Source organism: Sorex fumeus, unplaced genomic scaffold (assembly GCF_029834395.1).
Source record: "Sorex fumeus unplaced genomic scaffold, SorFum_2.1 ptg000063l, whole genome shotgun sequence".
NCBI classification, from domain to species: domain Eukaryota; kingdom Metazoa; phylum Chordata; class Mammalia; order Eulipotyphla; family Soricidae; genus Sorex; species Sorex fumeus.
Window position 1 is genome coordinate 35,471,352 of NW_026606120.1, and position 25,391 is coordinate 35,496,742.

The following is a 25,391-nucleotide window of genomic DNA, read 5'->3' on the forward strand; positions in this document are numbered from 1 at the left end:
AGGTATTGTCCATTATCTTAGTGTTCCTGTGAGCCTAAGCTCTGGGGTAGAATTTTATGACAGACAACTGTTATTTTTTATCAGAAAGAGCCCAGGAATTTGTAGGTGGTCAAAAATGTAGGGTGGGCCAGCCAAAAACCAGACTGCTCACAGCAGCTGGCAAGGGTAAATTGAGGCTTCCTCTTTCAGTTTTTGTTCAGGGTTTTCACCCGGCTTTGAGCTCAGGGGCCACTCGGGGTGTAGCACGGGGGACTCTAAGGGATGCTGGGGTGCAAGACGAGCACCTTACCTGCTGTACAATCTCCCCAGCGCCATTGCTGCTCTTCTTCATGTGGATATCAATTGTGCCAGCACAGATTATTGAAAAGATTTGAGGGATCTTTCAAAACATCGGGGCTGGAGAGATAGCACAGCAAGGAGGGTGTTTGCCTTGCACGCAGGCGACCCGGGTTTGATTCGCAGCATCCCATATGGCTCCCCAGCCCTGTCAGGAGCAGTTCCTGAGTGCAAAGCCAGGAGTAACCCCTGTGCATCGCAAAACCCTGTGACCCAAAAGACAAACAAACCAACCAACCATATAAATTGGATAGCAACACTCCTTGGATGAAGAAAATTTCATGTTCTTCGTGGCCTTGACCGTCTGCAGTCTCTCTCCATCTACAGTGGTCACTGCTCGGCTGACCCTCCCTCTGTGTGTACTACTCCTGGGCATCTGCCAAAGCATGTTGATTGTGGCATACGAACTAATTGCTAAGAACCAGCATTTTCGATCCGAAGAGACTTTAGAAGCCACCGAGTTAAGCACCCCTGTTTTGCCCAGCAAAGCAAAGAGCAGGGAGGGTGCAGGATCTGCCTGAGGCCAAGAGCAGTTGTCCTGGCCTGCTCCTTTTTCGATAGAACACTAACTGACGTCATTCAATGCCATGCGCCCTTTGGCAAAATGCCTAACTAAAGTTCTTTATTTTTACGAACTCTTATAGAAATGGCTTTAACTCTTTGAGCTTCCTTCCTCAACTCCAGAACCAGGCCCGTGACAGGACAGGCCCGAGGCCTGAGGGCCGGAAGTCGCCCTGCCTGGGCGCATCTCCGCCGGCCCCGCCCCTCCGGCCCCGCCCCGCCCCCTGTGCCGCGAGGCCCCGCCTCCTCCCGGGCGCTTGCCCGGCTCCAAGATGGCGCGCGCCGCTTCGGGCGGCGGAAGTGAGGTCACGGGCCTCCGGAAGGGCCGGCGGGAGGCGGCGGAGCGGCCGAGTGCTGTGGGTGGGGCGGCGGCCGCGGCGTCCACGCTGGGCCGGGCGCGGGTCCCGCACGGCCACCCGGGTCCGGCGCGCAGGATGCAGGGCCCCGAGCCGGCGCCGGAGGCCGAGGCCCAGCCCGAGCCCGGCAGGGGCGGCCGCGCGGGCGGCGCCAAGGGCTGGCAATACAGGTACGCGCGGCGGGCGGGCCTCGGCGGGTGTGTGCTCGAGTGTGAGTGTGTGTGTGTGTGTGTGTGTGTGTGTGCGCGTGTATGTGCGCGTGTGTGTGCGCGCGCGCGCGTGTGTGAATGTTTGTGCGCGCGTGTGCTTGTGTGTGCTTGTGTGTTTGTGTGTGAGCGTGTGTGTGCGCGCGTGTGCTTGTCTGTGCGTGTGTGTATGTGCGTGTGCGCGTGTGTGTTCGTGTGCGCGTGTGTGTTCGTGTGCATGTGTGTATTCGTGCGTGTGCGTGCATGTGCATGTGTGTGCGCGTGTTTGTGCGTGCGCGCCTGTGTGTGTGTGTGCATGTATGTTTGTGCGTGCGTGTGTGTGTACGCTCGGAGGCACGGGGGTGTGCGTGCGTGTGTGCATTCTCGGAGGGCACGGGGTGTGTGTGTGAGTGCATGCACTCTTGGAGGCCACGGGAGTGTGTGTGTGTGTACTCTTGGAGACCACAAAAATGTAATCCTGAACTTCCTTTGCAACCTAAGAAGTCATCTTTCCTCCGATTTAATTCTGCACTTCTGTTTCTGCTGTGTTGAAATTTGTTTTGTTTTGTTTTGTAAAGAGACGTTGTAACCATTCATAATTTTTTAGGTTTTGTTCTTGAGTCACACCCAGCAGTGTTCAGGGCTCATTCCTGGCTGAATCCTGACGGTGCTCTGGGGCCAGTGTCCAGGACTGACCCCCGGCCAGCTGCTTGTAAGGCAAGCATCGTACCCACTCTATTGGCCCCGATATTAAGAATAAATGTGCCAGAGACGTGGCTCTTAGCCTTGCTGTGAGGCTCTGGGTGCAGCCCTGGCACCACGGGAAAAGTATTAAATGAAATCAGGGGAACTAAAGGATTGAGTTCTTAAAATTTAGTAAACTGCCCGCCTATGTGCCTGATATAGTCCTTTTTAGCTCTGTGCTGTTTGTGAAATCTGTGTGAAACTTGAAAGGGATTCAAGCCAAGATTCTGTGGAGGATATAAATTTAACTTGAAAAATACCTAATTATGCGAAATATGCCTGACTGCTTTTACATAGCCAAATGGTATGAAAGGTTATAACTTTATTGGAAATGACTGTGGGGCAAGGAAGTCTGTTCAGTGACTGGGGGATGCCGACACGAGGCCCGTGTGACCAGCCTTTTAAAAGTGTCTTTTGGAAGCAGGTGTGTCTCCATGGGTGGAAAGTGAAACAGGTCTCTTAGAAACTCTGTGGGAGTTGTGAGCAAGTCAAGCACTTTACTCCGTACTTCCCTTCAAAGCCCCATTATCACTTATTTGGGGCATTATTGAATACTGAATATTGAATTTGAATTGAATAATGAAAATTGAATATTGAAAATTGAATACTGAAAACAATATTGAATTTTCAAACGAGCTGATTGGAATCACAAATGAAGAAGTGGTTTTTAATTTGGAAATATGACAGGGAAAATGTCAACTAACAATGTAGGACAGTCAAAGATTTGAAAAATTTAACCTGCAGACTCAGCTACTTCACTTCCTAGTAGAAGAATCAAAGTCACAGTGCCCTGAAGTCATCTAGGAGAGCAACTGTCCGAAGAATGCTGTGACACAGAGGGGCAGGGTTTGGCGAGATAGCCAGTAGGAATTGTGCTTTCTTTGCATGAGGCCAACCCGAATTTGATACCCTGCACCCAACATTGTCCTCTGAGCACTGCCAGGCGTGATCTCTGAACACAGAGCCAAGAGTATACCCTGAACAAAGCCTGGTATGGCCCCCAAATCAACCAAACCAAACCATAACAAAATTTGGCAGGGCTGTGGGGTTTGGGGCCAGGAGGCTGGGGGCCCCTCTGACTTTGTGCTTAGGGGTCATTTCAGCGCTTGGGAGACCATAGACCTCCTCTCAGTGCTGGAGGGAGAAGTGGGCTGGACAGTCACAGGCAAGCACCTTAGCCCCCACTGTCTCCCTGGCCCAGAAATTGCGTTAATTAAAAATCAGAACAAAACTTAAATGCCTGAAAAGCTGAGTTATGTGGAGCGTTCTTATCCTCTTTCCCCCAAGATATAGATGATACAATTGGCCTTACTGCATCTATATGCTGACATCTTTGTTTTGAAAGGGGCCTCTTCAAGCTTGGTTGACTTCTTTGTTCTCTTAGAGACGGATCTGGCAGTTTCCTTCTGTGGTTCCCTCTTCCTTGACTTCTTCCCCTGAGGCTTTAAGTTTTAGACTTTAAAGACAAGAGTAATGGAGCCTGGTCTGATCCCTTCCTCCTGAAGGCTGTTTTTGCTCACCACGCCGTTTCCTTGACTCCTGTTGATTGCTCAACCCATGACTTGGCTCTGTCCCCACTAATGAAGTGAATGAAAAGATGGATCTTTTTAGGTTCTTCTTCTTCCTGGCGGGGGAGCGTGTGGGGCACACTCAGCACTAGCCCAGTGCCACTTCAGTCTCTTGGCTGGACGCTTGGGGGCCTGTGGGGGCCTCTGGTTTGAGGTTTGCACGCACACCTCTCCTTTGAGACTGGGGTGCATGCAGAACACGCCAGCCTCTTTTCAGATCTGAATTCCACTTGATCTATTTGTGTTTGAATTTTTGCGTATGAATTTCTCTTCGTTTCTTCTTTAATTCTGTTTCTTTGCCTTTTTTGAGTTTTTGCTTTTTACCTTTTTAGCTCTTTTCCTTTAAAGGCTGATGTGATACTCCCTCATTTATTCTCTCTCTCTCTTTCTGGCTTACTCCTGGCTCTGTGCCCAGGAATCACTTCTGACAGTGCTCAGGGGACAGTATGGGGTTGCTGGGGATCCAGCCCGGGTCAGCCAGTTGTAAAGCACGTGCCTTACCCACTGTACTATCTTTCCACCCCCAGCTGTTCATCCATCATTTATTCTCAAACTATGTATTTTCTGCTTGTTAGCTCATTCTCATCCTGGCTTCATCTGTGTCTAGGATTTGAGAGCCCAGCTACCTATCTGTAATTTGCCAAAAACGAGTTTTAAAAATGATTGATCAGATTATGTCTTTGGAGAGGTTGGTGTTGAGCCAAGGCCCTGTGGTTCAGAACTTGGGTTCAGGAGGCTGAGTAGGTTGCTCGCCTTGCATGCACGTGCTGACCCAGGCTCCATCCCTGGCACCCTGGATAGTTCCCTGAGCCCTGCCAGGAGTCATCCTGGAGCACAGAGTCTGGAGTAAGCCCCAAGTGGGTTTGGCCTAAAAATAAAAACAAAACAAAAAAGGTTTTGCTCTGGAGACTTACAAGTCTAATTAGCAGTGTTTTCGAGGTTCATAGATGCTGTAGCTTGTATCATCACTTTGTTCCTGTGTGGGGTGGCCACACCTGGTGGTGCTCAGGGGACTCTGTTGCCAGGGAATGAACTGTGGGTGCCTGAAGAATACTCCTTTATGAATATACTACATGTCACTTACCTGTCAGTTGGTGGACTTTTTTCTTTGCGGGTCACACTCGGTGATGCTCAAGGCTTAACTCCTGGCTCTGCTCTTGGAAATGACTCCTGGTAGGGCTCAGGGGACCCTATGAGATGCTGGGGATTGAACCCAGGTCGGCCGCTTGCAAGGCGAGCTCCCACCCCGCTGTGCTATTGCTCCGGCCCCTTACCTTTGCTTTTAATTCCATGCTCCCTCCTTCATTGTTATTATTTCCGTGGTGACAATCTTGCACGCACACTGGAGTTCTCCGGTTTCCTTGTGGTACTCCCTGTTGGAGTGCTCATAGGTGGGGCCAACTCCATGTTCTGGTGAGATTCCATCTGGGCTTGCTGGGGCTTGTGTTGGCAGAACGTGGTGAAATGAGAGCGTGAACTCTCACCTTCATGCTTTCAAGGCAGGTGCCGTAAGGTACAGAGCTGTTCTCAGGCCAAGTTTTGTGTGTGTGTGTGTGTGTGTGTGTGTGTGTGTGTGTGTGTGTATTTAACTGTTCTTCAGTGGACACATAGTTTAGTTCTCTGTTCTGGGAATCGTAAATAATGTGTCATAACCAGGAGGATGCACATATCTTGTCCCCCCTCCTTTCATTGTTATGATGACCAGAGGTCACATCCAGGCCTCGGGACCTTCTGTGTGCAAAAGCAGGTGCTCATTGAGCGGTCTCTGTGGCCCCAGTAGGTCTATTGTTCTGTGTTTGTTTTTGGATTTTTTTTGGGGGGGGGGTGCTACATCTTGCGAACTCAGGGGTGTGTTCAGGGGACCTTATGGGATGCTGGGGATTGAACCCGAGTTCACTGTGTGCAAGGCAAACACTGACCTGATGTACTATCGCTCCAGCCCCAGCTGGTCCATGTTTCAGGCTGTTCTATTGTCCGGAAGCTGTGCACACTGGCTGGAGGCCCTCGAAGGAGGCTGCATGCTTGGCTCACTCTTGCTCATCTGAATAAGTCGAGTGCTCACTGGGGACTGCACCCTAGTCGCAGAGCTCACACCTGCTGCTTGTGTTGTCCAGTATTGGCTGTTTCCCGGTGGTACTGGGCCCCTCAGTCTGGAGGGTGGCTTTGCGGGGTGGGACTGGGAAGGGGGGGTGCTTTGCCGCTGAGCTCCCTAGTCCTCTGCTCTCTGAGGGCACTCAGCTTATCTAGGATGACTGGGCCAATTTACACATCCATGGAGTCAACCAAAGAAATAAAAATTTAAAAATTGAGGCCCCCCCCCCCCATACACCCAGCTGTGCTCTGGGCTTCCTCCTGGCTCTGTGCTCAGGGATCACTCCTGGGGGTGCTTGGAGGACCATACAGGGTGCCAGGGTTTGAACCTGGATCAGTTGCATGCAAGGCAAACCCTTTACCTGCTATACTTCTCTCCAACCCCCTTTGCCCATTTTTAAATGGGGTTTAAAAAGTATTATAGGTCCGTAATTATTCTTTTGTTTCCATATTAGATGCATATTTAGAACTGTTTCCTTCCGTTTTCACTTTCAGCAGGGGAGGCGCACCTGGCAGATGGGTACGGGGTGCAGCCTAGGCGACAGCCCTGGCCTCGGGTGGCTTCTGCTCTGCTCTCTCCTCAGTGTTGCTTTGGGCCTAGGAATTTTTCCTCCGTTTAAAAAAAATCAGAGGTGGCACCCAGGGGAGCTATGACTGCTTGCCAGGGTGCTCTCCCCATGATCCAGGCCTGCCGGTCTCTGCTCTGGGGCAGCGAGGGCCACACGTGGGCACGTGCCCAGCCACTGGCGGTGCCCCCCTCCCCCCAGGCACTTCTCCTTCTTGATTTATGATTGATATGTCGCATTTATTCTCAGGTGCATGACATAATGGTTTGACTTTTATATTGCCAAAGAATCACCAGAGTAAGTCTAGTTAGTGTATGTTACAATACAAAATTAGTTGTTTTTTTTTTGTGATGGGGACATTAAGATTTATTTTTAACAACTTCCAGCTCAGCAGTACACTATGTCCCTATAATTCACTCTAACTGGAAGTTTGTGTTTTATAACTGTCTTTGCCTGTTTCGCCCACACTACCCTCTTTCCTTTCTTCCCCATTTTTTGATTTTTTTTTTCTTTTTGGTGATGCACAGGGGTTACTCCTCGCTCTGCACTCAGGAATTACTCCTGGCGGTGCTCGGGGGACCATATGGGATGCTGGGAATCGAACCTGGGTCGGCTGCGTGCAAGGCAAATGCCCTACCCGCTGTGCTATCGCTCCAGCCCCCCTTTTTGGTTTTTTGATCAGATATTTTTAATTCCCTTCTCACTTCTGGTCTCAATGCTGTGACGCAGGCCTGGCTGTGTCCCTGCTATGAGGGCAGCATCTCCCACGCTGCCACCGTGAGCACCCAGGTTGGCCTCCTTCAGTTGTGGGGTTGCACCGTGCTTGCAGGCAGGAGGGTAGGGTGCTGCACCTGGTGGGGGCTGGTGGATCAGATGAGGTGACGGGGTCGATCCTGGGTTGACCGCGAGGCCAGTGCCTTGCCCGCCATGCTTCATTTCCCCCGGGTTAGTTCCCCTCATTGAGACACAGTTAGGGTTGTACTTGCTGGGGTCTCTGCAGCGCTCACGCGTGCACCACTCAGAGGTCACCTTGGACATGTCAGTGCGGTGCTCACCCTGGTCTCACTCCTTTTTGCAGTGCTTACACACAGCTGGCGGTGGCTGCGGGGAACCCCAGCTGAGGTGCCGGGCTGTGCTCGGCTGTGGGGGACGGGGCTTGGCTTACTCACCGCCGCCAAGCAGGGTGTGTGCTCCAAGCCGTTGTGTTCATCGTTTTGCAGCTGTGCTCCCTTTGGACCTTCTTCCTCTGCCCTTGTCCTAGTACTTGAACCCTAGTCTTTGTTGTGACTGCCCCATTTATGCAGTTTTCACCAGGGACCCCTTTGGAATGTCCTGGGCCCCCAGCTGAGAATCTCTGCTCTGCTTCAGCCTTTGTGTGTGTGGTGGGGATCCAGTTCAGTCCTTGCACACATAGGTATGCACCTTACTCTTGGCCCAGAAATTTATTTTCTATAAATACATAATTTTTTTTTCTTTTTTGGGTCACACCCAGTGATGCTCAGGGGTTACTCCTGGCTTTGCAATCAGGAATTAACTCCTAGCAGTGCTCAGGGGACCATATGGGAGGCCGGGGATTGAACCGAGGTTGGCTGCGTGCAAGGCAACACCCTGCCCACTGTGCTATCACTCTGGCCCCTACAAATACTTAATTTGATGTATTCATCAAGTCCTTTAGCAATTTTATATTTAACTCTTTGATCTTCCTGACTTTCTTTGAGATGATGTGAGGTAGTGTTGCCATTGCTGGGTTATGAATGATTACACTATTTATATTACGAAAGCCGCATGTTTTATTGATAGTGTCTGTGGGCTAGAAGTTCTGTGGCTTAGCTGGCTCCTTTAACTTGGGGTTTGATGCAGTCTTTGAGGGGAAGGGGAAGTTTCACCTGCACCCAGTAGTTCTCAGAGCCTGCTTCTGGGGCCAGGGGTCACTCTAGGAATGACCCCTGGCCCCAGTGCTGTTTGAGGGAACTTATGTTGTGCCAGGGAGTGAACCAGAGTCAGCCGTGCGCAAGGCCAGCACCTCACCGGTCTCTCACTCTCCCAGGACTGCAGGTGCCCGGAGGCTCAGCTGAGCAGGATCCTGCGTGACTGACTCACGTGGCTCCTGACCCCGTTCATTGCTTCTGACCTGTTGGGCAAAGATCAGAGTTCCTTGAGAACTCCCCGCTCCCCAGCCTCCTTTGGCCCGTGCTTCTGCATGGGTCATCTTATTGACAGTCACCTGTTCCATCAGCGGGAGCACGGGAGAGGCAGGAGAACACTTGTGCAGAAATCACTGTCTTTTGTCAGATAAGCATGGAGGTGAATCACTTTCATTGTTCATTAGAAGCAAGTGATGAACTCTGCTGAGACCCTGGTGTGAAGTGCCCTGGAGCCATGTGGAAGGTGCACATGGACGTTGGTCCCGTGTGCTCTCTCTTACCATCCAGTATGGAAATGGTAAGAGAGTAGAGTAGAGCTTAGGACTGAAGATGATTGTTGGGGAATAAAAGTAGCTGCTAGGTTAGTTGCAGTGGCTTAGAACTGAGATAGTGAAATAGAAAGGAAGGGAAGTCAAGATTGGCAGACTGTGTGACTTACTGGGAGGAAAGTTGTAGTGAAGGAAGGAAATAAAAATTGTCCTCAGTCATCCTGATTTGATATTTCGAAAAGTCTAGAGGAGAAACATATTGGGACTATAGTGATGCACTTGCTGTTTAGATGTGAATCACTTAAGTTACCAGAATGTTTTAAGGCCTTTATCCAGCCTTCTCTTAGACATAATGGACATTAGAAATCTAGATGATTGATCTTATAGTATCCAGAATTCTCTTTTACACTACCTTATTATATTACGTCTTCACAACAACTCTGTGTGTGTGTGTGTGTATGTGTGTGGTGATGATGGGGTGTTGAGGCCACACCAGGTGGCATTCAGGTGACTCCTTTTTTTTTTTTTTTTTTTTTGCTTTTTGGGTCACACCCAGCGGTGCACAGGGGTTACTCCTGGTTCATGCACTCAGGAATTACTCCTGGTGGTGCTCAGGGGACCATATGGGATGCTGGGAATCGAACCTGGGTCGGCCGCGTGCAAGGCAAACGCCCTACTCGCTGTGCTATTGCTCCAGCCCCTCAGGTGACTCCTGACTCTGCTTCGGGCTCAGCTTCTGGCCGGCTTGGGGATGACATGGGACACAGGGGGATTGAACCCTGGTGGGCCTCGTTGCCAGCTGTGGGCCCTTTCTCAACAACTCTTAGGGGAAAGTAGAAACATCCTTACCCTAGTTTACAACTGAAAAGGGGAACATGGAATAAATTTGCTCTCCTTTTTTTTTCTTTGGTATTGGGTCACACTTGGCAATGCTCAGGCATTATTCCTGGCTCTGCGCTCAGGAATTTCTCCTGGCGGTGCCCAGAGGGAATCATGGAGAGAAAATACCTTACCCACTATACTTTCTTCAAGCCGCTCTCTTTCCTTCCCTTCTCTTTCTTCCTCTGCCACTTCCTTTCCCTTCTTTCTCTTACACCTGGTGGTGCTTAGGGGCTGTTCTTGATACGGTACTTGAAAGTCGTTACTGGCATTGTCAGGTGACCATTTGTGGTGCCAGGAATTATATTAAGGTGGGCTCCTTGCAAGGCAGGCACCTTACTTCCTGTATTATCTCAGGCTCCCAATTTCTAGGCAACTATTTGCAGAGGTATTGAAAGTAGATAAACTCTTTAAAAGAACTGAGTCGTTTTCAGTAGCTTAGGACATAGTGGTTCCATCATTTACTGGTGTTTCACTCATGCATAAACTATTTTTGAGTCCCTACCATATGTGAAGTTCTTTTTTAAAAAAGTTTTATTGAATATCCATGAGATAGACTGTTCCAGGACTGTTCATGATTGGGTTTCAGTCACACAGTTGTGTAAACACACAAAAAATAAAACGGCCGGCGGCCAGGCCATTTCCCCACTCCACGGAGGTCGATGGCGATGGTCAGGTGAAGGAAGGAAACGAGGCCAGGCTGGTTGGTCTTAGCAGCCGTTTATTACATGGAAGAGATGTATGTCATGGAGGCCTCAGGAATCCTCAAGCACATGCGCCTTTGTTCTCTCAGCTTCTGTCCTCAGCCCCATCTTCCCGGGTTCTCTGATGCAGTGTCCCCCAGAGAGCCCTGAAATCTCCCTTGTATAGATTATAGTACCTCTAAAGGGTGCAATATAGTGATGTCATCAAAAGGAGTTACAGAAAGAACATTGAGGCGGCAAACACACATTGTTTCCTTACATCCCCAGGCCAGTAATCCTGGCCTCACCTTTTCACAAGCTACAAGCACTTAGATTAGCACAACAAAGACCAGTCTGCTAGAGCTTGGAATCTACATCTCCAAAAAAGCAGTCTCATCCAAGCTAGTCAGGACACACAGGAAACTGCTTCTAGGACGTGTTTCTCCTCTCCTTGTCCAACCAACATATAAGCATACATAATATTAATCATTTTGTATGGACACAGTAAGAAATACTTTGAGCTTATAGAATTGCTCTCCTAGGGCCATCTCGATCTCAGACTGCAGTGCTCAGGCCAGATATCTTTCCTATTCCTAGCAGCAGGGCCCTAGTCTCGTCGTTACTATTGGATCATGACATCATTTGCCTATGACCAACCTCTTAACTTATAGTTAAGAATCGTGGCACCTTGGCCTGGCCCATCGCGATGCCAGGGTAGCACATAACTTACTGGCTTGCCCTGGTTCCATCCAGTCCCACGTCGGGACCCTGCCCTTGGGGTGCTAGGAAGTGAGGGCAACTGAGGCTTAAGTTGAGAAGGCAGATGCCCAGGAGTGAATAATATTCAAAGCCAATCAATTCCTAAGTTATAAAGCATAATATTAATTAATTGTCTTCCTGTATCTATACAAAAGGACATTGCATTAAAGTAAACTGCTCAAAAGACATAAGGAGAGGAGAAAGGCAGTATTAACTTACAGTACAACTTCAGTGTCTAAGAAGGAAGAGACCTTACAAATTGGTTGGGGAAGAGAGCATAGAAGTGGTTACAGACAAAGTAATGGGAGTGACTCGGGAGCACTGTGATGGGTACAATCTGATAAACCTAAGCTCCGTGTACTCCAACACACAGTGACCCAGTATCCAGGGGTTTGAAATTTTAAATGTTCAAAATTTATTGAAGACGCATGTTTCCATTATTTGATATTCTTCATGTCAGCATTCAGAAGAATTTACAAATCTGCAAATATGCCACTTTTTTGTAAGACGAATGGAAGAGAAGTTCTCAAAAGAGGAACAGAAGTAAAGTGGCATGTACTTTTTTCTTATCTTAGGCTTTCTGCTGAGCAGCCTCTTTCACAAACAGGGAGATCTTTTGTCCTCATTGCATCTCAGTAGATAGGTGCAAGTCTGGATATGTATAAAAATCATTATAGCCGTATCTTTCCACTTACACACTCACAAGGCAAAAGTACCTATTTGCAAATGGGAAAAGTTCTGCTTAATATAATCTACTATGTATTGCTTCTGAGGTTGATTGGAATGGATAGTCAGAAATATTTGCTTCCTTTTTGGGGGGTGGGCAATTGAAGGAAAGATAAGCATACATTTCTATATTTAGTGTTTTGAAGTTTCTGTGGGGGGTCAAACTTAATAAATGGCTGGAGCAATAGCACAGCCGGTAGGGCGTTTGCCTTACAAGCGGCCAACCTGGCCGACCCGAGTTCGATTCCTCTGCCCCTCTTGGAGAGCCCGGCAAGCTACCAAGAGTATCTCGGCCGCACGGCAGAGCCTGGCAAGCTACCCGTGACGTATTCGAGATGCCGAACACAGTAACAGGTGTCATTACTGGGCCCACTCGAGCAAATTGATGAACAACGGGAGGACAGTGACAGTGACAGTGGGGGTCATATCAGCTCTGCACTCAGGGATTGCTGCTGGCTCGGGAGACCACCGGGGCTGCCGGGAATTAACCCTGTGTTGTCTGCGTGCAAGGCAAGGGCCCTGCCCATGGCACAGTTGCTCTGGCCTTAGACATAGTTTTTTCAAGGTTTTTGGGGTTTGTTTGTTTTGATTTTTCACTTTTGAAAATAGTGTATTTTGTGATGGCGGCAGTTGAGTCAGGAAATACTGCCTTTGGAAAGGATGCAGAGGGCCGGGAAGGAGCAGAGCACTTCCCCTGTGTGCAGCCAGCCCTGCTTTGGTCCCCAATATCTAATATGGTCTTCTGGGCCCGCCAGGGGTTAATTCCTGAGTGAGAGCCAAGGATAACCTTTTAGCATCACTGGGTGCGGCCACTAAGAAACGAACAAATGGCCTGGGGATTCCACCTGGACCTCCTGTGGCAAGAGCATGAACTCCAGCCCTTTGAGCCAGCTTCCTAGTCCCTTGAGAATATTCTTTGTTTTTATTTGGGGGGGGGCTGGGGTTAGATTTTGGGCCACGCCTGGTGTACTCAGGGCTTACTCCTGGATTTGTGCTCAGGGATCATTCCTGGTGGGTTCAGAAGCGACGATATGGTGTGGGGCCGGGCCGCATCCTCTCCCTCTGCCTATTCCGAGGGAAGAGAGGGACAGTCATCAGTGGTCCAGGCATCTGGCACGGCATCATGCCAGGAGAGGGCGCTCTGGCTCCCTCAAGGGCTCCTGTTGTGATGGTCGGAGGGACTTCTCTAGGGGCAACTGTAGACATTTGAGGGAGACTGAGAGGGGAGTCTCCCCTAAGAATTCTCTCAAGGGACTCACTCACTCCTTAGCATTCTGTAAACCACTCTCCATCTGAAACAAGTTCCCTGTTGAGGGCGTTTCTTCCCTTGCAGATCAGGCTTGTGCTGTAGGCCAGCCTGGGGCTGGGGTCGCCCAGTCTGTTGTACTGAAGGTGAGTTGGTAGCATATTGCTGCACTTCGCGTTGTCTGTGCAGTGATTAAGTGCTTGTTTCTCTACAGTGTGTGTTATTAGGGGGATAGTTTGGAAAAATGTTACTTCAGTGTGGTTTTAATTAGCTTCTGAGTGAGGTTTTAGCACGTTTTTGAGCAGTATTCTGTCCTGGTTTGATATCCCATTAAATCAGAATGAAATAACAATTGAGAAGTTCTACAGGAACATTGATACTTAAACCCTGAAAGGCTTTTTCCTTAGATTTTTGGGTAGTTTAGAGGAGTAGGATAATTTTAGGGTAAACAAAAATTTATCAAATTTAAACTGTTGTTTCATTTTGGCTTTTTTTTTTTTGTCCATTTCCACAGTACTAGGGAGTTCCTCCCACCTCAGTGATGGGGGGGGGGGGGGGCGCCATCCGGTGCTGGGGATTGAATCGGGCCTCCTGCATGACAAGCATGTGCTCACCTTCAGCCTACCTTACTGGCCCATGTAGTAGCACTGTAGCACTGTCCTCCCGTTGTTCACTGATTTGCTTGAGCAGGCACCAGTAGCGTCTCCATTGTGAGACTTGTTGCTATTGTTTTGGCATATTGAATACGCCACGAGGAGCCTGCCAGGCTCTGCCATGTGGGCGGGGTACTCTCGGTAGCTTGCCAGGCTTTCCGAGAGGGACGGAGGAATCTAACCTGGGTTGGCTGCATGCAAGGAAAACGCCCTACCCGCTGTGCTATAACTCCACCAAAAAGAAATATATTTATGTATATATATTACATAGGGCTGTAATGTATATTACATATTACATAGTATATGTAATGTATATTACATATTACATAGGGCTGTAATATATGTAATATGTAATATACATGGGCTGGAGCGATAGCACAGCGGATAGGGCGTCTGCCTTGCAAGCGGCCAACATGGCCGACCTGAGTTCAATTCTTCCACCCCTTTTGGATAGTCTGGCAAGCTACCAAGAGTATCTCGCCTGCACCGCAAAGTCTGGCAAGCTCCCCATGATGTGTTCCACATGCCAAACACAGTAACAACAAAGTCTCACAATGGAGACGTTACTGGACCCGCTCGAGCAAATCGATGAACAACGGGAGGACCGTGACCGTAATATACATATTACATATTATATCACTTAATCACTTAATCCCCGTTATTCATCGATTTACTCGAGCGGGTGCCAGTAACGTCTCCATCCATCCCGGTTGCGTGCTAGCATAGCCCAATGGTATCTGTTCGTTCTAGGAACATGCAGAGCCTCAAACCGATCATTCAGGGTCTTGACGAAGAAGTCTGACCATCTTGTAGGTGGGCGTCCACGTGATCTTTTGATGTCCCGTGGAATCCAATCAGTAATGGCTCTAGTCCAGCGGTTGTCTGTAAACCTCATTACGTGTCCAGCCCATCTGATTTTTGATGTCTTGGCAAATGAGACAGCGTCCCTGATTCTTGAGCGTTGACGAAGATCAGAACTCCGGATTCTATCTCTCATTTGAGTGAATCGTGATATTCCAATTTATTTATTTATTTTTTTTATATATATATATTTGTATATTATATATACTTTTCTCTAAGTTTTCAGGGTACCTTAAACATATTATATAGTATGTAATATATGTAATATATACATATATTATAATGTATATATGTAATATATAAAAATTTATATTTCTGTTTGGCGGAGCGATAGCACAGCGGGTAGGGTGTTTGCCTTGCACGCGGATCCTGGGGACGTTGGTGGTGGAAAATGTGCACTGGTGGAGGGATGGGTGTTTGATCATTGTATGACTGAAACTCATTCTTGAAAGCTTTGTAACTGTATCTCACGGTGATTCAGTGAAACAAGCGAAAAACCTGGGTTGGCCCATGGGAGGCAAGTGCCCTGCCCGCTGTGCTATTGCTCTGGCCCTGAGGGAAGGTGGGGATGAGACACTGCAGAGCAAAAGTCAGGTTTCTGTCAGTGAATGATTTGGGTCTGGGACCAGGCAGAGCATTTGCCTGGCATGCAGCCAACCTAGGTTTGGTCCCTGGTATCCCTTATGGTCCCCGAGCACCACCAGGAGTGATCCCTGAGTATAGAGCCAGGAGTGCATCCCCTGAGCACTGCTGCGTATGGCCAAAAAAGCCCAAACAACATCAAAAACTTATGTGGCTCTTCTGCAGTCGGGGTTCCTCTGCGGTGCCATGTCACATCTGGTCGGACCTTCCCTCGTGCAGTGGGGCTGACTAGCTGTCCCAGGCAGCTCTCCCCGCTCCTTTCGTCCCGACTCGAGTCTTGTGTCTTCCTACCAACCTTCATGTTAGAGTGAGTAAGGGGTGCTTCATAGTTCTGGACCAGGTACCCACAGGGAAAAAAGACAAGTTTTTTCTTATTGTTTTGGGGGCCATACCCAGGGTGCTCAGGGGTTAATTATTCTTGGCTCTGTACTCAGGAGTTAATCCTGGTGTTACACTTGACTGACCATATGGGGTGCTGGGGATCAAATGGGTTGCCGGTTGCCGTGTGCACAGCAAATACCCTATGCTGTACTGTCTCTCCAGCAACCGTTAATCTTAAAAGAATTGGAAGTCTCAGCATTGTTTGGGTCCCATCATTTTGCGTGTGTGTATATGCGTGCGCGTGTGTGCATGTGTGTATGTGCTTGTGCTTGTGCGTGTGCGCGCGCGTGTGTGTGTGTGGGCATGTGTGTGTGTGTGTGTGTGTGTGTGTATGCGCTATCCCAGCCATCAGGCCGATGGTCTGCACCTGCGGGGGCTGCTTCCCTCTCTGTGGGCATCAGGCAGGACAGAGGATAAAACCTGAGCTGACCATTGATAGCTTGTAGTCATCTGAATTTGCTCCGAAAATATACCCATCGCACCTTCTCCAGCCCTCCAGCCCATTTTTAGGTACGAGACCTAATTAGAAGAGTCTGAGAGCTCATAGGAAACAGATGTGTATCTCCACAATGTAAATGTGCTTCTAGTCACATCACAGATTTTGAAGGTACCGATTATGTTGGGCTGGAGGGACAGCACAGAGGGTAAGGTGTTTGCCTTGCACGCAGCCGACTCGGGTTCGATTCCTCTGCCCCTCTCAGAGAGCCCGGCAAGCTACCAAGAGTCTCTTGTCCACACGGCAGAGCCTGGCAAACTCCCCGTGGCGTATTCCCGTGCCAAAAACAGTATCAACAGGTCTCACAATGGAGATGTTACTGGTGCCCGCTCGAGCAAATCGATGAACAACAGGAGGACAGTGCTACAGTGCAGAACTACATTTGTCTTGAGAAAAATTCTTTGGCTCCTTTGAATAAGAAATTTGGGCTAAGAATAAGAAACTTCTATGTGTTATGTTTTACTTCTGAGGAAAGTGTGAGTCATTTATAGAAAATACATGTATCTACAACTACTTTAAATATTGTACAATTAATATCTTGGGATTTGTCTTCCTTTTCACTGATACTGGCTCTTTTTATCTCTTTGAAACAGTGATCACATGGAAAATGTGTATGGCTACTTAATGAAGTACACCAATCTCGTCACCGGGTGGCAGTACAGGTGAGCCTGAGACTCCCGTGTCGTGTTACTCTCTTAAGGGACCAGTGGAGTGAGCCTGGTGGGTTTATATTCTGATACTGGCTGGACAATACTTTAGAGGTGGGTTGACCATGTGCTCTGAGAGGCTGCCACTGCCCTCTTAGAGAGTGTTTGCACATATCTAACTTGCCCACCAAGGCCTTTGATGTGACTCTTAGGTTTCAGTTAGAATCACAATGTCACCTGTTTGGGACTTTTCAAACTTGCCACCTCCCAGACTCTTGAGTGTTTTGGAGGCCGGGACCTAGCCGAGTTTAGATAACCAGCCATCAGGAAGCAGCGAATATTTAAAACCAGTCAGTGTTCTCTAATATTTCATGGAGTTAATAGTTGTAGTATAGAGGGATTAAATTTCCATTGTTTGACGTGGTAAAATATTATGAACAAAATTTATCATTGTAACCATTTTTGAATGTGTGATTTTTTTAACACATTCACTTTGTTGTACAGCCATTACTACTATTATTCTCCAGAAAATGTCATTTATTCAGACTAAAACTATAACTACTTAGCAGTATTTGCCCATAATCCCTTCCCCAGTCTTTAAAAACCTGCTCTAAATTCTCAGAATTTGACTAGATACCTTTCCTTACCCATTGTATTTCTTTGGCCCCAAATATTTAGAAATTTCTACTGTGGGTTGTGATGATAACAATAGGAGATGAATTTGCCTTCCTTACTGACTGTAAAGTGGTGCATAATATTTTTAAATGGTTTTAGTACATTTTAGAAGCATTCGTGTAAATGTGATTGTCTGAAAGACTTTGGGTTATGTTTTAAGTTCCACCAGGGAAATTAAATGGGAGTGGCATGTAGTAAGTTGGAGGTGATGGGAGAGGTCAAAATTGGATATAAAAGCTGAGCAGGAAGGATTCCCTTAGCCTGGGGCCTTAAGACTAAAGGATGAAAAGAAATAGAGCAGCAAGAATCCTGGTGAAACACGGAGATTTAGTCACTTGTTTCTTGCAGACCTGGCGCCATGTCCGCGTGCTGCAGGCAAACTGAAGTAACTCTAGCTCTGAATCTGTGTCGAATATTCCAGATAGTTTTCCTTTGACCTATTTTTGGTTTTTTCTACGGGGGACTTAGAACAGCTTGGAGAAACTGCGCGTGTGTATACTCCGACTTCTTGCTCTGGATTATACTGCCCTAGCTAAGTATTCTGTAGCAAGACACTCTCCTAAACCTCCTTCCTTCCGCTTCCAGCTTGAGTCCTTTCAGGCGGGGTCACCCTGCATGTGATTCAGCAGCTCCTAAGTCCTGATCACTGGGAGTCAGGGGATGGTCGGGACAAAGCAGGTTCTTTCCAGCCACAGTTTTCACAAGTCATTTTTCTCACCCTAAAATGTACTTCCCATCAGAAGATACTTCAAGTTAAGTTTCATTTTGATGACACTTCACTTTGTGAAATGAAGTTGTGGCCTCTTCCAAAGATTGCCTTTCTTATTTTGGATTGCAAAAAATTAGACAAATTATTTGATTTTTCTTTTCAAATTATTTTTATTTAAAAGAAGTTATTTAATTTTTTTTAATCACGTAGGCGAAATTTTTGTGCAGAAATTTTCTGCTAACTCTTCCATTTCCCTATTTTATTTCTTCATTTTCTTGGTTAGTTAACTTGCTAAATAATCGCCCTGTCAGGCATCTGGTACGCTTCTGGGCACAGTAGCTTTGTTTTGTCCTCACTGTGTGGATTGTCTCGCAACCCACAGCCTACACATCTTTTGAAAATATTTCTCCATAAAAGGAATGAGGCAAGAACATTGGGATTAATCCACGTATAATGAAGTGTAGCCCAAATGACTGTATTATCGCCAGTATGTTCACTCGTGAGAGACGATGCATGTGACTCATTTCCATCCTACCTATCCCGTGTCATCATTACTGTATATCTGGGTGGTGCCTTCTTTGTTGTCAAGTTTGTGGCAGTGATTTTGGAATAAGAAACATTGTTGGGATATAGCTCTACATTGGTTTGTCCTTTCTTCCTCACCACAGGGGACTTAGTTTTATCCGGTTATACCCATCACAGTGCTCCCAGGCACTCTCATTCCTCTGTGTTTATTGGAATATAGGTCTAAACATTTTAGGTTTAGCATTGGTATGTCCTTTCTCCCTTGCAGCAGGGATCTTAAGTTTACTGGGTTACACCCGTCACAATACTCCCAGGCACTCCCATTCCTCTGTGTTTATCTGTAAACTCCTCTCTGTTTTCTCCTCCCCAACCAGTCAATCACCTTTATCCCCCTAATCAGACTCCGTTGACTTGTAAGGTCAGATCCTTCTAGGACACTGGATTTGTATTTGTAAGTGAAATACAATTGGTTTTCTCTTCCCCTTATGTCCTTTGCATAGTTACTTTAGAGCAATGTTCTTTTTGTATAGACACAGAAAGACAATTAATGCTATGCTTTTGTAACTTGGGAGTTAATGGACTCTGAATGGTATTCACTCCTGGGCATCTGTTCTCTCAACTTAAGCCTCAGTTGCCCTTAGTTCCTAGCACCCCAAAAGGAGGGTCCCGATGAAGGACTGGATGGACCCAGGGCAAGCTGTGAGCTACCCTGGCATCGAAAAGGGCGAGGCAAAGTGCCATAATACTTAACCTGAGTTAAGAGCATGATCATGGACAAATTGTCATGATCCGAAGAGTAGCAACTGGATTAGGACCCTGCTGGAGTGATAGCACAGTGGTAGGGCATTCGCCTTACAAACGGCCAACATGGCCGCCCCGAGTTCGATTCCTCCGCCCCTCTCAGAGAGCCCGGCAAGCTACCGAGAGTATTAGATATGCCAAACACAGTAACAACAAAGTCTCCAATGGAGACGTTACTGGGCCCGCTCGAGCAAATCGACGCTCAACGGGAGGGCCTTTAATCTGGCCTGACCACTGTGGTCTGAGATCTACAGTGAGATGTCCCCAGGAGAGCCACCCTAGGAACTTAATATATCTTTTACTTTGTCCATACAAAATGAGTAATATCGTTAAGAAGTAGAATCAAGACGAATGTTTAAATGGTTGTTGGACTAAGGAAAGGAGAAACACGCTCTTAGATGGTTTTTTGCCTTACGCAGGTCTTCTTGCTGGATGAGAATTTGTCCTAAGAGAAGCTTCCCCTAAGGGAAGGGCTTTACATCTGTTGATCGTATGACAACACCTGTGTGTAACTGCTACCCCAACCCCTCAGGATTGGGGGTATAACTAAGGCTGTAAGGGCGGGCAGGGAGAGGAGGATGGAGGAGAATTGGAGGAGAATCAAGATGAGATTGGGATGAACGGCAACTGATCAACCAGCCTGGCCTCTTCCTCCGTTGCCCGCCCATCGCCATCAGCCACCTGGGGCGCGGGAAGCAGCCCAAGACTCGCGCACGCAGACAGAGAGAGGGCCACAGCTTAGTACTCATTTTTTGAATACACAAAACATATTCACAACAAACGCGAGATTTCCACTGTACTCTAAAATTTCAGAGTTTCCGAATTGACATCTTTACGGGAGGAAAGCAATCGGTTTTCTCTTACGTGAGTGGGTAGTATGGTGGGTTGAGTGCTTACCATGCGGGGCCAACCCGTTCATCTGAGTCCACCTCAGCCTGCCCCGCCCCCACCCCCCTCGGGAACGAGGCCTGGGCCCAGAGCTAGGAGTGAGCCCTGGTCACTGCCTATGTGGCCCCCAAACAAGCCAAAGGAATAGTATGAGGAGGGCCCAGAGCAGTAGTGGAGTTGGGGTGGAGGGGGTTTCTGGGAGAGACCCCTGAGTGCAGTGCCCAGAGCAAGCCCTGAGCACCATGGGGGCAGCCCTCCCACTTCCATCTCACCAGAAAAGGATACTTGGAAGATATTTCTTTCCTTTTTCATTGTTCATTTTTGCAATTAACAACTTTATTGAACTTCACAGGGCTATTCTAATATAATTTGCCCATTTATTGTTTATAACTTGTAATATTTTAGTGTTTGAGGATGAGTTTTTAGAGTTATCATTGTCATTTTGGGGCAACACGTGATGTGATTGTGACTCACCTGGGGGGCCCGGTGGACCCTGGGGCTCACCCTGGGCCTCCAGGACGCAGAGCAGCAACCCTGTGTCTTTCCCCAGCTGAAAAGATTTCTCTTCCCTAACGACTTTTCTGTTTATTTGATGAATTTCCTGTGTGTAGGTAAGTGATCTTTGGCCATTTGGGCTGCTGGAACAGAATAAAACACATTGGGTAGCTTATAACAAAAGAAAGTCATTTCTCAGGGTCAGCAGGTAGCTGCTAGGGCCCTTTCTGGGGTGAAGCCTTGTTCTGCTTTCTCTTTTGGAGACGGGGAGCAGTGCGGGGCGCTCTGGGGTCTCACAGGGAAATCCCGCTCACGAGGCTCCGTCCTGGCCGCCTCTCACTCCCGTCACTGTAGGACTGCCTACTTGTGTGGGGACCCATCAAGACCGTAGTGGACCCAGAGGTATATTTTTTATCAGTATGTGAGCATAAATTTGGAAATCTGAAGCATGCTGAAAAAAGGAAAAGAACAATAGTCTATTTTTCTTCTCAGGCAGTTTCAAATTCTCTTGTTTCCTTCTCGTTTGTTCTTTTTGTCTTCCTGATATGAAAATCTGATTTCATTCTCTCCAAGTTTAATGTGGTCAGTATTGTTGCCTTGTTGCTGAAACCTTGGGCATTGGACTGTGCTTTGGACTTTGGACTTCCCAGGCCGTTGGATTGACTCAAACTGCCCGGGTATTGTTAGAGAGTGCATGTGGAATGCAGCATGTGCCCAGTTTCTTGGAAATAAGAACTTTTAGGGTTTTTTTTGGTTTAGTTTTTTATGCCATACCTGTGCTCAGGGCTTACTTCTGGCTCTGTGCTCAGGGCTGACTCCTGGCAGAGTTTGGGGGACCTGTGGAGTTCCAGAGAATGAACCAGGGTCCGCCTCATGCCAGGCAAGCGCCCTACATACTGTACTATTGCTCTGACCCCAGAAGTTCTAGATTTTTTGTTTGTTTGTTTGTTTTTCTTTTTGGGTCACACTCAGTGATGCACAGGGGTTACTCCTGGCTCTGCACTCAGGAGTTACTTCTGGCGGTGCTCAGGGTACCATATGGGATGCTGGGAATTGAACCGCGTGCAAGGCAAATGCCCTACCTGCTGTGCTATCTCTCTAGTCCCTAGATTTTTTTTTTAAAGAAAAAAGATTTTTTGTATTGCTTAAATTGAAGTCTAAATGAGCATTTTTTTTTCCTAAATTGATCTACGGCCAAATCAGAACCTCAAGTTCTTTTCCAAAGCGTATTCGTATTTCATCATTCAGTTTTAAGTTTCTTACCTTTCTGCATCTCCAGTTGCAGTCTTTTCATTTTTAAACAGGATAAGTAATCTTTTCATTGCGACCTATTTAATTATCTTTCTACAAAATCTTTTTACCCTGACATACTTACTATTTCATTGATTAAATCTTAAATTCACTTTTTATCTAGCATTTAGTTAGCTTCCATATTCATAATTCACTTTCTGATTTGTTGCCAGTGAATTTTAAATAAGCATTCTCGTGACCATTGTCTTTGGGCAGTTTGGCTATCCCTGTAAAAGAATTCTGGAGAGAAATCTTCCTTTGCCAGGATACTGTATCTGTTTCCTTTTGGCATTATCTAGTACGTTTCTTTCCTATCAAAGGCCTCTCCCTCAGCTGAAGGTTTTATGTCTTTAATTAAAGTCACCCAATTGTTCAATAACCTTTACTGCTAAGAAATTCCAGATATTTCTTTAATGTTTCTGAATTTTAATTTTTCATAGCAGAAACTCCAATGTGTATAAATATGTCATTGAAAATTTAGTTAGCTTCGATTTGCTGGGGGAAATGTTTAAGAATTATGACTTTTCTTTTTAAAAATCGTTGCAGGTTTTTTGTTTTAAATAATGAAGCGGGGCTGTTGGAGTACTTTGTGAATGAACAGTCTAGAAATCAGAAGCCCAGAGGTACTTTGCAGCTTGCAGGAGCTGTAATATCACCCAGCGATGAGGACTCTCACACCTTCACTGTCAATGCTGCCAGTGGGGAACAGTACAAGCTCAGAGGTATGGCAGAGATGCGAGAATTAATAGCGGGATTTTCTTCTTCCCTTGAGAAGTGGGTGTGTTTTCTTGCTTTCATTTGGATTTTGGAAATAGAAACTGCTGTCTTTGATGTTTTGGAGGCAATAGTCTGAATTCTGTGAATGCTTTAAGAATTCATGAAATCTTTCAGTACGTAACTTTTCCCCAAGTTGCACAATGGATGAAAGAATCTGTTTTAAGATTGGCTCCTCCAGCCAGGGATGTAGCTCTGTGCTAGAGCACGCGTGCCTCACATGTTTGAGTGCTGAATTCAAACACCAGCGCCCCCTCCAAGACAGATATATTTAGGTCCCCCTTTAAAAATCGTGTAGATGGATTACTAGTCTAACATGCAGACTTCTTTAAGATGGTATCTTTTAAAAATGTCATGGATTTGTGTTTTGCCCCTTTTTGGTCTGTTTGCATGCTTCCTTTGTGGTCTTCAGTAACTAATTTACATAATTGAGATTAATTTAATTTTTTTTCTTTTTGGGTCACACTCAGTGATGCTCAGGAGTTGCTCCTGGCTCTGCACTCAGAAATTACTCCTGGCAGTGCTTGGAGGACCATAGGGGATGCTGGGGATTGAACCTGGGTCAGCCGTATGCAAGGCAAACGCTCCAGCCCCTAATTGAAATGTTTATTAAAATTAAGCATAAGTTGCATTTAGATAAATTTGATTTGTGTAGAAGTTTGTGTTTTTTCACTTAATAAATGGGTGTAAAATAGTAGCAGTGCTCGTTGAGCATTCCGCTAGAGATCTGCCAGTCTTGGGGACACAGTGTGTTCTTCATATGTGATAGATTTGTATGAGAAACTTGAGACTTTCCAGAGTCCTGTCCCCCAGCCCTGAGAGTTAATCTGGTGCTGAGCAGCCACAGCCAGCTTCGACGCCGAGGCCTGTGCTCCAGCCTCCCTTAGCCTCCTTCCGCCCAGGCCATTTCCTTCCAACAAAGTGGGACCAGTCTCTGATTGTCAGTGACAGGCTGTTCAGTGCTGTAGGAAACTTACTGTGTCCCAAAAATAAATATCAGAAAGAAGTAACCTGTAGATCATTATTATTATTTATTTATTTTATTTATTTTTTATCAGCTACAGATGCTAAAGAGCGACAGCATTGGGTCAGCAGGCTTCAGATCTGCACGCAACACCACACTGAGGCTATCGGGAAGGTAGGTGGCCTTGTTGTCATTGTTTTGTTTTTGGGGTTTTTGTTCTTTGTTGTGTTTGTCTTTGGGTCACACCCGGTGATGCTCAGGGCTTACTCCTGGCTCTGCACTCAGGAATTACTCCTGGTGGTGCTCGGGGGACCCTATGAGATGCGGGGGGTTGAGCCTAGTTGGCCACCTAAGAGGCACGTGTCCTCCCTTCTGTACTCTCTCCAGCCCCGTGTATGTGGATTCTTATATTAGCTACCAAATGGGCAGAGAAATCTTAAAAATTATCTTTTACAATTTTACAGACAGATCATAATATTTACCATTCTAAACTGTACAGTTCCTTATTTCTTCACGTATTTACAAGACTGGGCAACCTTTGCAGTGGTCTAATTCCAGGCACTTTTTCTCATCCCCCAAACCATCTCCATGAGCTGTCACTCAGTATTTTTTCCTTCCCAGGTTCAGGGCAAACACGAATCTGTTTCCTCTTTCTATAGGTTTGTTTACTCCGGGCTTTCCATCGAAATGAAGTCATTCATTGTGGGTTTTTTCCGGGAGTGTGCAGGGCTTGACTCTTGACTGTGTACCCAGGGCTCACTCCTGGTGGTGCTTGAAGGTCTCTCTGGGCCAGGGTTGGACTTGAGTTCAGCTGCGTGCAGGGCTAGCGCTCCCTCGGCGCTGTCTGCAGCTAAGGGGGTTGTCTTTCCATGTCTGGCTTCTTAGACTAAGGAGAATGTATTCTGGGTTCATCAGGTTGTTTCTTTTAATTTTTTCTTTCTTTCTTTTAATTGAATCACAGTAAGATACACATTTACAAGGTTGTTCCTGATTGGGTTTCAGTCATACAACGTTCTAACACCTGTCCCTTCACCAGTGTACATTTCCCACCACCAATGTCCCCAGGTTCCCTACCCCCCGCTCCGTGGCAGGCACTTGTCTTCTCTCTCTGTCTCTGTCTCTGTCTCTCTCTCTCCACCCACTTCTCTCTTTTGAGCATTATGGTTTTTCTATTATTGTCATACTGTCCCCTTCTTTATCCTAATTGCCAAGCTCCCCACCAGCCCCCCCCCCCCATACACACACACGCACACATGCACTTGTGGCAAGCTTCCAACCATTGACCCATTTTTCCTGGCCTTGGATATTAGTCTCATGCTATTTTTTTTATGTCCCAGAGATGAATGCAGTCATTCTGTGTCTGTCACTCTCCTTCTCACTCATTTCACTCAACATGATACCTTCCATGTCCATCCATTTATACGTAAATTTCACGACCTCATTTTCCCTGACAGCTATATAGTATTCCACTGTGTAG

The 25,391-nt window shown here is 47.0% G+C and overlaps 1 protein-coding gene across 2 annotated transcripts in view; it reads left to right on the forward strand.

Moving 5' to 3' along the window:
- The first annotated feature begins 1,241 nt into the window (after window positions 1–1,241).
- The window catches only part of OSBPL11 (oxysterol binding protein like 11), a 67,948-nt gene continuing 43,798 nt past the window's right edge, over window positions 1,242–25,391 (forward strand). For both annotated transcript variants that reach the window (XM_056127590.1, XM_056127592.1), the window contains exons 1-4: window positions 1,242–1,423; window positions 16,740–16,808; window positions 22,723–22,898; window positions 24,009–24,088. In XM_056127590.1, the coding sequence (XP_055983565.1) occupies window positions 1,332–1,423; window positions 16,740–16,808; window positions 22,723–22,898; window positions 24,009–24,088 (417 nt within the window). In that variant the 5' untranslated portion in view covers window positions 1,242–1,331. The remainder of the gene's footprint in view (window positions 1,424–16,739; window positions 16,809–22,722; window positions 22,899–24,008; window positions 24,089–25,391) is intronic.